The sequence below is a fragment of the Etheostoma cragini genome, chromosome 6, assembly GCF_013103735.1.
Source record: "Etheostoma cragini isolate CJK2018 chromosome 6, CSU_Ecrag_1.0, whole genome shotgun sequence".
NCBI classification, from domain to species: domain Eukaryota; kingdom Metazoa; phylum Chordata; class Actinopteri; order Perciformes; family Percidae; genus Etheostoma; species Etheostoma cragini.
In genome coordinates this window covers 25,047,810-25,061,116 of record NC_048412.1, presented here as the reverse complement: position 1 = coordinate 25,061,116, position 13,307 = coordinate 25,047,810, and the positions used below count along the sequence as shown (strand labels likewise).

Genomic DNA, 13,307 nt, shown 5'->3' with positions numbered 1-13,307 from the left:
AACATCTGAGGCAGTTTATTATATTTGTATCATTATATTACATTGGTCCAAGTCTGCAAAGTCACTAAAGTTATCACACAAATGTAGAGTAAAAAAGCACAGTGTTTCCTTTTTGAAGTGAAGTAAAGTAACAGCGTAAAGTTGCAGAAAACGTATATAGTAAAGTACAAGTAGTCTACCTTAAAATTGTAACTTTCCATCACTGCTCGGAACGTTTCTTTGGTTGGATTGTCAACTACTCCCAAACTAGACTCTTGTAAGGGACTACAAGCCCAAAAAAAGTTATGAACCACAGACTCAAGTCTTTAAAGCTTTAATGTTGTGTGTAATGTTTCAATATTAATGAACGCCCGTTACATTCAAGCCATTGCCAAATGAGTTGCTACAAAGCTAATAAAGACTATCAGCTTCACATAACTCATTTCATTTTATAAGCGTATCATAGGTTGATCATGTAATATCTTAATCTGAAAAGTACATCTGTCCAATAAATGTAGGAGAGTTAAAAGTACAATATTCCTATCTGAAGCGTGATGGAGTAGAAGTAGAAAGTATACACAACAAGGAAATACTTCACTTCAAAATGTTCCTACTTACTTTCCACCACTGGTAGTGAGGGGAGTTCAACAACAAGGGGAAAGACCCACATGCAGAAATCCATTTCCAGTTCAGTGATTTATTGAAAAATACAAACGCTCACTGGCATAGGTAGCAAGTCCAAACAAAAGTAACTGAGACTCCACAGCAGGCAGAAACAGATTAGCGGTTGGGGGTCGGGGTTCACAGTTCAAGGTTCAGATTTACAGGTTCAAGTTGCTGCAACATGACAATCTGAAAATTGACTGGAAAAAAGAGGCTCTGGGACATGTACGGACATGGTGATTAGGAAATGGGACACAGGTGTGCAGGAGGATGTGTGCGTCAGGTGACCAGGATGAGGAAAGTCCGAGGGCATCTAGTGGACAGGTGGAATTTGGCAATAAAGCTTAATAGAGGGGAAGGCTTGGGGATGGGGGAAAGCGGAAAGGGGCTCTAGGAATGGACAGAGAAGCAGAATGTGCAAACATAAAAAAAGAGGACGCTGTTGTTCACATGTCATTTTTGTGCACATAAAACAACGAGTATGTTAACTTGTGTGCTGTTATTTTTGTTCATTTGGGAGCAGTGATGGAAAGTTACCATTTTAAAAAAGGGCTACTTGTACTTTTTTCCATTTTCTGCAACGTTATACTTCTACTTCACTTCAATTCAAAGGAGAAACACTGTGAAATTTACTCCTCTAGATTTATTCTATAACGTAAGTTCCTTTTAATATTCAGACTAATGATACATGAAAGTGCACATTGATGCATCAATAATCATAATACATTGACATTCTGAAATGCTTAAAAAAATTCTATGCAGGACTTTTACTTGCAACAGAGTATCCCGTCATTGAGGTTTTACCAGTACTAGGTAGGTTGAGGTAGTACCGAGTACTTCTTCCATCACTGCTTGGGAGCAGACAATAAAAACCTAGTCTGTTTACTGAAAAAAAACTACCAGTCCATACTGGGGACTTAGAAAATGTATTATAAGTTATATATATCACGTCATAAAATTAGCTTTTTTTATTCTACGTCAATAATCTGAATTCTATTTACCACTGAACTTTTTGCAATTTTGAATATTTACTGTACTGCAGTGCAGTTTCTTTACATGAACCACAGGGGGCAGTATGAACCTGGCTTTTGACAGAACATGAGCTGACCTCAAGCAACCTCACATCTCCACAACATAAACCATACCATGACAAAAAAACAACAACAACCCAGTAGCTTCACTGGAAACATGAAACAGCAAAATAAAATCCAGCACACAAGACTTTAATAGACCAACAAAAACATATGAAATTTGATATGTTCCAGGTTAAATTGGCAAAATATGTAAACTTCACAAAATATGGAAGATGTTGGCACATTTAGAATAGGCACATGGGTTCTTACAGTATACAAGCTGCTTGTATTGTTACTAACAGTAGATATTTTATACTTATATATTTAAAAGAATCCTTCTGTTTCATGAAATGCACATTTCTTTAGGCACAAATGTAACTCTCTGATTTTATATATAATTCCCATTTGCTTTGCCAACAATTAGACCATGCTGCTGGATGTGTAGCTTTTTTCGCTTTCTCAAACATTAGACCACATTTCCCATAATCCTTTTTGTAGATTTCTTTCATTGTTATTAGTATTCTTTCTACGGTGAAACTTGTACACGGTATTTCATTTAGGAAAAATTATCTGGCTATCTGTGAGAAGACCATATCAAACACGGATGCATTATAACAAACGCAATATTTTGTTAAAGGAAAAAACTAAAATTTGTAGAAAACATGTATATACAGAACTCATCAAAACAAGGTATAACAAACTTTTCATTAATAATACTGAAATCTGAACATTTCAATCAACATCCAGGCCTACCAATAACTGCAAATACATCATCTGAGATTAAAACTTTGCATTAAGAATCTGCGTAAAAGAATAAAGTTGTGTTTTAAGCTTACTTACAGTGTACTTATATTTACATATATATGATTCTGTAAAACAATCAAGCAGATCTCCAGAAAAACACTGGCGTCCATTCAGCAACAAGCTCTTAGAAGGAGTAGTTAATTTGTATTATATCTGACACTTGGCTGAGTGGATCAATACCACTCTCATGTCTGCATGTTGTTAATGTACTGGAGCCAGCAGCTGTTAGCTTAGCTTAGCATAGCATAAAGACTAGAAACAGGGGGAAACAGTTTGCCTGGTTCTGCCCCAAATTAACAAACATATAAGTACATCTATAGCTCACTAACTAGCATGTCATGTTTACTTTGTTCTTTTTTTAATTTGTACAAAACAAAGTGTAAAAACTATTTGTGGTTCCACGGGGGCTTATGTGCGGGACTATTTCCTGGAGTCTTTGTGAAATTGTTTAGGACACCAGCGTTCTTAGGTGTCCGAAATGACTCCCAATTTATTATACAGAGCTCTACATTTACCCAATGTCTTTTTATTTGAGTGTCCGAACGAAAAGTGTGATCTGAGTGCATTATGTAGTGCTTTAAAAAAAATGCCACGGTGGGAAAAAAAAGTAGTGTCCATGGCAAGTACATTCATTTCTGCAAACAATTCCACAATGCAATGTATCGCATTTCACAGAAAGTTACCGCTGACGGACTATGCTGAAGGTGGCCATCACGAATGGCTTTGCTGATCTGAATCGATTCATTCAGTTCTACTTATGGTCCTACTTTCCTGTATAAAATCCGTACATTTGTGAACTTAATGCCGGTTATGAACATTCACTTTTATGCTTTGCCGTCATGTTTTTGCTTTTACATTTCCCTTTGGTGCGGAAATTATTTTTCTAATCTATTTTTTGCGTTCCAACAGTTAGTCCAGAGCTTTCTTTTGACACATATGAAAAATGTATGAATTGCGTGTAAAAACGTGTAGACGTTTTGAGTCCATATGTTTACTAACTTTCCTAGACTAATGCTAAAGGCATTGTTATTTAATGAGGTAAAAATGAATCAATGTGATATCTCATGCAATTATAAATACAGTAGAACCCTGTGTGATTCCTTGTGGTTATGAGGTGTCTGCTAGGAGGGGTTAAAAAATGCTATTGTGATGCATTTCTGACAAATTGAAACATTACTGCAACATTCTCTTTTTTCCCCCTCGAAGCAGAAATTAGCTCTTTGTTCATCAGCGTGGTCATTAGTGTAGTGACTGAACACAGCGGCGTCTTTGCCAACCAATCTGTGAAACTGAGGTAAGACACTAGCAATCCTCTGGACTGCATCTGTTGTTGATATTGTTAGCATTTTCTCTGGGAGGGAAGACTGGAGCCAAAGTTCTTTTGAGCGACTACAGAGTGAGAAGAGATCATGTACTGTGAGGAGACGGTGCGTTTGAGTGCTGGCTGGTCTTTGCCTCCGCTCTGCTCTCCTCAGAGTGTTTCTCCAGCTCCTGCAGATCCTCCAGCATCTCCTCGATCAGAGGCGGCATGGAGCCCGGGATCTCCATCTTCAGAGTCACCACCCTCTCAGCTCCTGTGTACATGTTTTTCACAAAGCACACATCCCTGCCAGTTATTATCAGATACCGTGTGGCGGCAGGGTTACCAACTCCCCATAACAGATATAAGTCTAATGGGTGGTGTGAACACACTTTTACAAGTTACTAAGTCATTGATGTCATTTGTGACAAATGAAGGACTTTATGGAGAATGATGTACTCGCAGGGCATTGCTTCCTGACCTTTGGCGCTGATGCTGCGGAGGTCAGTGATCTTCATGAGGGCTTTGGGGAACATGAGGGGCATGCTGGGCCGCCTTTTGCGGGAGTAAATCTTCAGCGCCTCCAGCAGCGGTTCCTGCAGCACCTCCACCTTAGACGGCTCTTCCAGGTCCTGTCGGTCTGTTCAGATAGGCAAAAAAAGACTGATGTGAATGTTCAGCTTGTTAAAAGGAGGAACTGATAGCTTCTATGTATCGCTTTCCCCCCAAAACCGTAACCAAACTATACACTAAATTTAGGTTGTATTTTCTTTTCAACATTCAGTACCTCCAGAGACGAGGCAGATGGCGCTGAGGAGGCCGCTCTCCGTGTCGTCCATCTGCAGTGGAAGCAGCTGACCGGCAAATGTGAAGACCTGATCTGTCAGCGGTCCGAATCCGGCGTTGTGGATCTGGGTGCGGGTCAGGGTCAGCCCGTCGGAGAACGTCATGGTGTCTTTGTCAGGAGTGTAGCGAGTGCAAATCCTCAGGATCTGGATAGAAGAAGAGGAAAAAAGAAAGACAGATTTGATAAATGTGTATGTGTTTAACAGGGGGAACAAGTATAGTTAGTAGTAGTATGAAATTGTGGCACATGCCGTTATAATGTGGGACAGAAGCAGCTGCAGAAAGACTGACTTCTTTATAAACATCCTGTGTTGGCCCACATCAAGCTGCATGTCATATTTGTACCCAGACCAAGCCAAGCTCAATAGATTTGAGAGTAAGCGTTAGTCTGGGGAGTCTCTTCTGTATTTTTTCTCTGCAAAAGAGGCGTGACCAAGGGGCATAGTTCAAATGACGCTCTACGCCATTGGACAGGCCTTTAACCAATCAGACCAACGATCTGGGTGACGTAGAAGTGACAGAGGCATCAGCGGGTTGCTATGCCGCTATGTCGAATGCAAACAAGAACCTGCTTGGTCGCCGGATAGATAATAGTTTAGATAATTTAGATAATTTGCACTATAAACATGAATACAATGTGCAAAATGTGCCATTCCTTCAGTAAAAAACAAACACAAAGCAGCATGACGTTTCAGGTAGCATGACGTTACTGATTCTGTCATTTTGTTCTGTAACAAGTCTAATCATTAATCATTTTTGAGCCTTTTCAAATTTTACTCAGGGCCTTTTAAACATTTATCTTTACTTAAGTCAGTCACACTTTAATTATTGACGATTACTGTCCCCTGTCCCTGATGAATAGCACTAAATCAGGGAAGCACACTGGACCTTTGATTTTACTCTGTAACATGTTCTGGGTCTGCAGTGGTGCATGGTGTCAGGCAGGAAGTGACAAATATGAAGACAAAACAACTTGGCAAACAAAAGTCCCAGAACACCTGATCAGGGACAAATGTCTAAAAATGAAACTGAACAGAGATTTTGATCGTACATGGCACTCCCTGGTGGTGATGATGACAGACAGACTTGGCAGTGAATGAAGGAGGGCTGCCTGTCAGTTTGTCTTTAGTATGAGTGTCAGTTGACAACATGAGTAACGATCCACAGAAGGTGTGAATCGCTCTAGGAGTGTATTTATGTAATGCAGGTCACTGAGTTTTGGGAGTTGGAGATGTCTGTTAAGTGTATTTTATTAGATTGTGGATTTGTCTATGGTAAAGACTGGGGGTAGGACTCGAAATGCCCTTCCTTCTTCATATATTCATATGACATATTCCTGTCATAGTGTTTTGTTATGTTGAAATTTTTGTCAATTATTTTCTTCTTTTATTCATGTACATGTATATATATGTACAGTATGAAAAGCGTATAATCTGGTAGCTAGTTTGGACATTTCTACTCACATGGTGTCTTTATATGTACAGTGTATATATATATATATATATATATATATATATATATATATATATATATATATATATATATATATATATACACACACACACACACACACACACACACACACACACACACACACACACACACACACTGTATATATAATTCATTATATATTAATCATTTGAAATAAAGATTTAATACATTCATCGAAATTCTTGTGTGGTTGCAGATAAAATATAACTATTTACAGCCTACTAACTTATTTACTGGTTATTATCACAAAGTTCCTACTACAATTTCTTGAAGCCTTGAAGTAAGAGTTAATCGTAGGAAACACAGGTACCAGGATGTCCAGGCAGGCAGTTTTAAGCAGAGTGATCTGGTCGGCGATGGTCAGGCCGGTGAAACCCGGCACTCGCTTGGCGAACTCCACCACCTTGATGATGCACTTGGTGGCGAGCTCGCTGAACTTGTCCCACAGCCCGAGGTCCAGCTGGATCCTGTGGTCTGAGCTGGAGTTCTGGATGGAGGAGAAAAAAATCAAGACGATGTTTGTAGTTAAAGAGATGTTTAGGTTCATGTCTCAGGTAAGACATTGCTCCAGACTAACTGTTTGCCTTGGTTGCACTAGAGTGCTTAACAGTTTTTATTTAAGGGGAGACCTGCACAAAATTTAGGTGCACCCAAATTTTTCCTTGTGTTGCCGTTAATGACACAATTTCAAGCTAGCTGGTCATCTTCCCCTTTGGCCTTGACTAAACCAGCTTGCCACACTCCCTAGCATCAAAATCCTCCACACTGCACCCCCCCCAAACTGATTCTTATCAGATCTGCCACTAGTCCAGGACTAAAAATCTTTCGGCTGAATGGTGATATAGTCAGAGGTGCTCATAAATTTATGAACCCATGCTAAACTTGAAAATAAAATCCAGGATCCAGGAGGGTTCAAATCCGACCAAGGATAATTTCCTGCATGTCTTCCCCTCTCTCCCCGTTCTCACCTAGCTGTCCTGTACCTAGCCATGTTGTCTGCTTTCACTTCCTTTAGTAAATGGGGACAAGGGTTCGATATATTTTTTTTTTCCTGATGCCGGTGATAAAGCGATACTTTCAAAACGGTGACGGTGCCTAAACGGTGCCTGAACCGCTACTTTTTAAGAAAGTAAAATAAGAAAAAGAAAAAAAAAGGGAAATAATCAGCAACAATAAAAAAAGGATGGACTTGTTTATTGCTTTATTGGCCATATGGTCAAAACTAAATGATTTAATAATATAGTAATAACTATAACTTAATGTCCCGCTGCTGGATCCTCTACAGTGAAACACAATCACACTTTACACCATTCAGCTGTCTGAGTTTGACTCTGTTTAATCCAGCTGCTAACGGTAGGCTAACGGTAGCTTAAGTCCGCCTTGCTATTCGGTCTGGTAGATACCGGTCGTTAAGGCCCCGGTGGCGTGTTAGCACCGGGTCTGGGTACCCATCCCTAATGGGGACCAACACAATTTGACTGTTATGCAATTAAAAACGGAACACAAATGGCACTACTACTGTCAGCTTCTCCAAACGAGGGATGTAGTACCGACCGTCGTTTATTGTAAGTAATACACTGACTATGTATAAGTACCTCATTCACCATTTTGCTAATCACATTCAATAATCCTACATTTCCCATTAGGCTTTGAGCTCATGGGGAAAAGCTCAGCATCTCAACACTTGTTTTGCTTCCCTTTTGTACAATAATAACTCGCCTCACAAAGCAACGTGTCAAGTGGGTCAAGTTTTGGGACAATTCATCCACTTCCATGTAGTGTATATGTCCTGTTGTATTTTATCTTCATGCTATCCTTGCAACTATCATCCCTAAAATACTAAATCAAATGACATTCTGGACTTAGAGGACTGCTTAGATCTTTTCTTCTTTGCAGATTATTTTCTCTCTGTAGAGGAATATTATTTCAACAGTCAGGTCTCACGTCGGGACTCACTGTGGTGTATTTTCCCAGCTGGCAAAGAGAGGGGAAGGTCTCTCTGTGAGCCCTGCAGATCTTCTCCACTATCAGGCCGAGCTCCGCCGTCAGCTCGTACGTCTCCATGATGGTCATCTTCACCGCCTCCTTCTTCCCCTTCCTCTTGTTTCTGTCGTTTCTCACTGCTGAGGAGAAAAAGGGTGCAGCTTATAAAGATCTTTAGGAAATAACTAAAAGGGATTTAAACAGTTCAAACAATGGCACCTGATTTAAAAGTTAAAGTAAAAAAAAAACACAGTTGGCATTTTGATGTTGTTCTTTCTTAAATTTAAAGTGTACGTGGTTGATGTTGAAAACACAAGACAATGATTTTTTGTCCACACAATTCAGAAAAGACAAAGACATTGTTGGAAGTGATCTGCACAAGAATCCTATTTAATAGTGACAGGGTCTTATTTGCATTTATGCAAAGAATTCCATGAGTTTTTATAAATATATAGGGGTGGGCGATGGAAAAAAATCAAATATCATGATATTCTTGATATACAAATACCTCAATGTCGATATGGCAACGATAGTGCACGGTTGACTATTGGTGCTTTAACAAAATGTTATTTACACAATGAGATTTTTGATAAATATTCTCCAGAAATGTTTTAATGACATAGTGGGTAAAGGTAAAGAATAGAAAATCTAGATCAGTCTGGTAAGCTCAGAAAATGACATCACTTTACTGTAATGCAGCCTGTAAAACCCGGCAAAGACAACACATATCACGATATTACAATACATCCAAAATCTAAGATATCTAGTCTCATATTACGATATCGATACAACATCGATCTATTGCCCAGCCCTAAACATACAAATATATATCCAAGGTGTGTATACATAAATGTCCTTAGTTGTCCTTTTTTTTAAAAAAGGGGGGAATGTCTTGTACCAAGGTTTTCCAGACCAGAACACAGCGACTGTCTCCTAGCAACAGCAGCTCTCAGTCATGTCAGTCAACCCCCGCCAAGTGAAACACCCCCCCAGAGGCTTACATCTTAGATGAAAGTGAGTTGAATCTTAGTTACTGTTTCTACAAACAAATGTCCCCCCATAATCCTCTTCTGAAAAATAAAAAATATGTCACAATAGATCAAGCATTATTAGTACTTCCTTACATAAAAAGTGAGGAGAACTGAAACGCCAGTTTAACTTTTAGATCCATATTCTCCCCCATTTTTTTGAGTCACACATTTTTCAATGAGTTATATTTTACATTTCTAAGGCAACTAACGGTTCTTTTCATTGTTGTTTAATAGTTTGGTTATTTGTCAAATAACTCATTAGTTAATTGGTCTATAAAACGTAAGAAAATAGTGAAATATGTCAACCAGTGTTTTCCAAAGCTCAAAATATGTCTTGTTTTTAATTTAAAGATATTCAGTTTAGTGTCATAGAGGAGTGAAGAAACTAGAAAATATTGACATTTTTCACAGATTTTTTGATAATTGTCTTCTATTCTATTTAACTGCTTTATACTGCTAAGTGTTGCCCCAAACTAAGCCTGTAAGACCAGACCAAACGTATAAACAAGTACTGTATGTGGAAATATTTTTAGCCAGATAGTTTAGTTTTGGTTTTATTACTGAGGTTTATGGACCAGTCACTCAGAAGAATGCCTCCGTTCCAATACAATGGAGGTGAATGTAATTTCCACGGTGGTTCTTAAAGCCTCTAAAAAATAACATTTTAACAATAACACACAATAATAACAATACAATTTTTTGTGGATATCTTTCTTTGGTGGAAAATAGTTTCCAATGAAAGCAGTAGGCAGTGGACTGTGTGGATTAACGGTTAATCCAGGGAGCATGTGAAGCCGGCTGGCGCAGCCTAACCAGGTTAGTCTTTCATAATCACTTCGTAACCGCGTCAACACGTTTCAGTGCATCCCACTGACTCGGCTCAGGCAGCTACACACATGTCAGAGGACCTACTCAACCCCCCTCCACCCCCCCACCCCCTTCTCATCTCCGGGCGCCCTACATTCAGTCGTCATTGTGTAAACACTCCAAGTGAGATCATGTTACACACTGAGTGACTGAAGCGGCCAGCCAGCAGTTACATAGCATTCACCTGTCCACTACATGTGATGTATTTATGTAATGTGTGGGTGTGTGTCTGAGTGTGAACAAGCAACAATGAGAACATGAGGTTGGGTGGATCCTTCACTGCCGCCCAATTGCTGCCCTCTTTCACATAACACACACACTCTTGTTATCTGGGTCAACGACTTTGTTCCGCTGTAGCTCAAGTTCACTGAGAATTTCTCAATGATTTCCACATTGGTTTTCTGGGAGGAGTTCTGCTGCCACCCCCATTGCATATGTTATCTATTAAATGCTCAATGCATTTAATAATGACAGTTCAATGACTCAACAGCACCCTGTCTTTCCAGAAGCTGAATAAAACACTTTTCATGAAGAAATCTGGAAAATACATTAGTGCTGTTAAATTAGTTTTTCTTGTGAAGAGCAAAGGCTAGTTAGCCCAGTTTGCTAATGTTAGCACTGATTCTCACTGGATTTTATTTTTCCTTTCTATTAGCTGTCCCTCTTTTGTGTACGGAGCCCCGGAAGGGTCACAGCAAGATTCTTTCAGGGGACTACTTTTGCGCTATCTCGCAATATTTTTTGCATTCTCATGCAATACGTTTTGCAATATTTTGCGTTCCCTTGCTAAACTTAGCTTTTTCCATTCCTTTTGAGCCTTGTGGCTATTTCCACTCAGATGTCCAGCACAATGAATCAGCTCGTTGCAATGTACTTTGAGCTGGGAAATATGCTGATATACTGCTCAATAGCAAGACACTTGTCAAGTTTGAAATCCATTGGACTAATGGTTCAAGAGATATGCGCATAACACACACACACACACACACACACACACTGACAGACAGACCTTCCTGTAATTTAAAGATTGATATTTTAAGATATCTTTTGCCTTTCTAATCCAAATGTCAAACTTTACATTTACATCAAACTCCCAGATGACGTGATAAAAGTGTGAAATTCTGATAATTGCCAAATTATTAAAGCACCATTCCTACTCATCAAAATCTCGTTTAGTTTGATTCACTGCTATTATTTTAACTGAGGACAACTCACTGCTGCTCATTAAGATTATTGCTGTGAGTGCACATGGTAGTGATTAAAGATTTCAACATTTTTGTCAATTCAGAATTTCTGTAATCTGGATTTTGGCTGCTGGACAATCAGAGTAGACACTATTTAAAGAGTGTTTAGTGGGTAAAGCAAACAAACTGGGGTTGGTGGGGGGATTACACCCCTACGTGGATATCTTAAAATTTAGTTGGACGAACCTACAGTTTAAGGAATTTACAAAGTTAGGGTTGATTAAAATTAGAGTGCATCTGTTATTATCTTTGCTATTAGGACACATTTGTGTGTATTCACCTCATCACTATAATGCTTTCTAGAGTCTAATAACGCATTTCTTGAACTGTGGTTTTATGAATCACTTATGTAACATGTTACTGCTAATGCAAGAACATGGAGTTGGTAATTCACATTTGTGATACTGTCCTTTCAGTTACCTCTTGCAGCTTCCTCTCTCTGATCAGTGGCATTTATAATCCACTGTCCACCACCTACTATCTACCCTGTCCTTGAAGGTGTCATCATGTCCTTTAGATTTAATCACAGCATTCAGCATTAGAAGGATGTCTTTAGAGGCCTCCTGCAGAGTCAGAGTGGATCAGACACTTACACTCCTTTGACATTCCCGCTGCAAAGCACCTCTGCAGCCGACAGTACTGACAGCGGTTCCTCGTGATCTTGTTGATGATGCAGTTTCGGTCTCGGTGGCAGGTGTACACCATGTTTTTCTGCACGCTGCGGCGGAAGAAGCCCTGCAAAGGCAACAGGAGAGTAAAGAGACTAATTTACTTACTAATTTAAATGACCAGAATGTGAAAATAGTCCTGCCTTAACTTCCAGACCCAATCTGGAATCATATTGACAATGTGAACCGGTTATTTCCCGTTATACTTAAAGTGTTTATAGTGATATTGGGGTTATGATTCTCCAAATACAGCAGTCAATAACTGACAAAGCCATAAATGCTTTATGGCTTTAATAGGAAAATGTATTTGATGCATCGCGATATTAAATAGAAGACAGGATAATCGTAATCAAATCAAATCGGGAGATCTGTGAAGATTCACACCTCTAGTCCAATAATTAGGGCTGCACAATATGACCTATATTCAAAATCATGAGTAATTGCACATTTTACCTTGATTACAATAAATGAAAGATAATTTATATTTTTGTGATTTTTTTTTTGTCCTCATAGTTCTTTGGCAAGGCTTGTTCTGTAAATAGGCTCAAATATTGAAGGTGAGATATTTTTTTCCAATTCAAGAGTGCTTATCTTTGTGAAAGGAAACACACAAACCAGGAACAATTATGGCTATTTATTGAAAATGTATAAAATTTAAATAAAGGCACACATTGCTTGAAATGAAAATGTCTTGTGTGACATTTTAGTATTATAAAAATTATCAAAATAATCGTCATGGGAAAAATACGTTGATAAAAGCTTCAGAATTGCGGACCAGCGGACACCAGGACTGACATGTTACCTTGCAGCCCTCGCAGGCGCTGACGCCATAGTGGTACCCCGAGGACTTGTCTTGACACACAAAACAGGGCTTGTAAGTGCGAGGAGGCGGCGGTGGGGAGGCGGGGCTGGCGAACAGGTCGTCTGAGCTGGAGCTGGAGCTCTGGCTTCCAACGGCTGCAAACACACAATATGACACCGTACAACACTCATAGACACACAGCAGGGGAGACTGTAACGTACTGGAACTCATAGATCAAGACCTTTTTGCTTATCAAAGAAATCTGATTCTTTTCAAACTTTTGTCTGAACATGGGTGTAACTGTTTTGTTTTTCAAACGTCAAATGTACTATCTATATGTGCAACAGATCATTTAGAGAGGTTTGTCTTGTGATCCAGAGGAGGGCGCTCTTAAAATTCTTGAAGTAGTGCATGCCCTGTCACTATTGGCGTTTTTCCACTGCTGGTAACAGCTTGCCTCGGCTCGCCTCGGTCCGCATCGGCTCGCCTCGGCCCGTTATACTTCCGTTTTCCATTGCAGATTGAGTAAAGCCTCAGCGTGGCTGGTCACTATAGC

The 13,307-nt window shown here is 39.4% G+C and overlaps 1 protein-coding gene across 2 annotated transcripts in view; it reads right to left on the bottom strand.

The window, feature by feature from the left end:
* Positions 1-1,849: 1,849 nt before the first annotated feature.
* Positions 1,850-13,307, bottom strand: part of LOC117946594 (retinoic acid receptor beta-like) — a 15,428-nt gene continuing 3,970 nt past the window's right edge. Inside the window, exons 2-8 of one of the 2 annotated variants that reach the window (XM_034874851.1) lie at positions 12,752-12,906; positions 11,875-12,016; positions 8,113-8,276; positions 6,467-6,643; positions 4,607-4,811; positions 4,301-4,459; positions 1,850-4,093 (exon numbers count right to left, since the gene is read on the bottom strand). In XM_034874851.1, the coding sequence (XP_034730742.1) occupies positions 3,927-4,093; positions 4,301-4,459; positions 4,607-4,811; positions 6,467-6,643; positions 8,113-8,276; positions 11,875-12,016; positions 12,752-12,906 (1,169 nt within the window). In that variant the 3' untranslated portion in view covers positions 1,850-3,926. Of the gene's footprint in view, positions 4,094-4,300; positions 4,460-4,606; positions 4,812-6,466; positions 6,644-8,112; positions 8,280-11,874; positions 12,017-12,751; positions 12,907-13,307 lie in introns of both variants that reach the window. The other variant, XM_034874850.1, reaches the window with a different exon arrangement.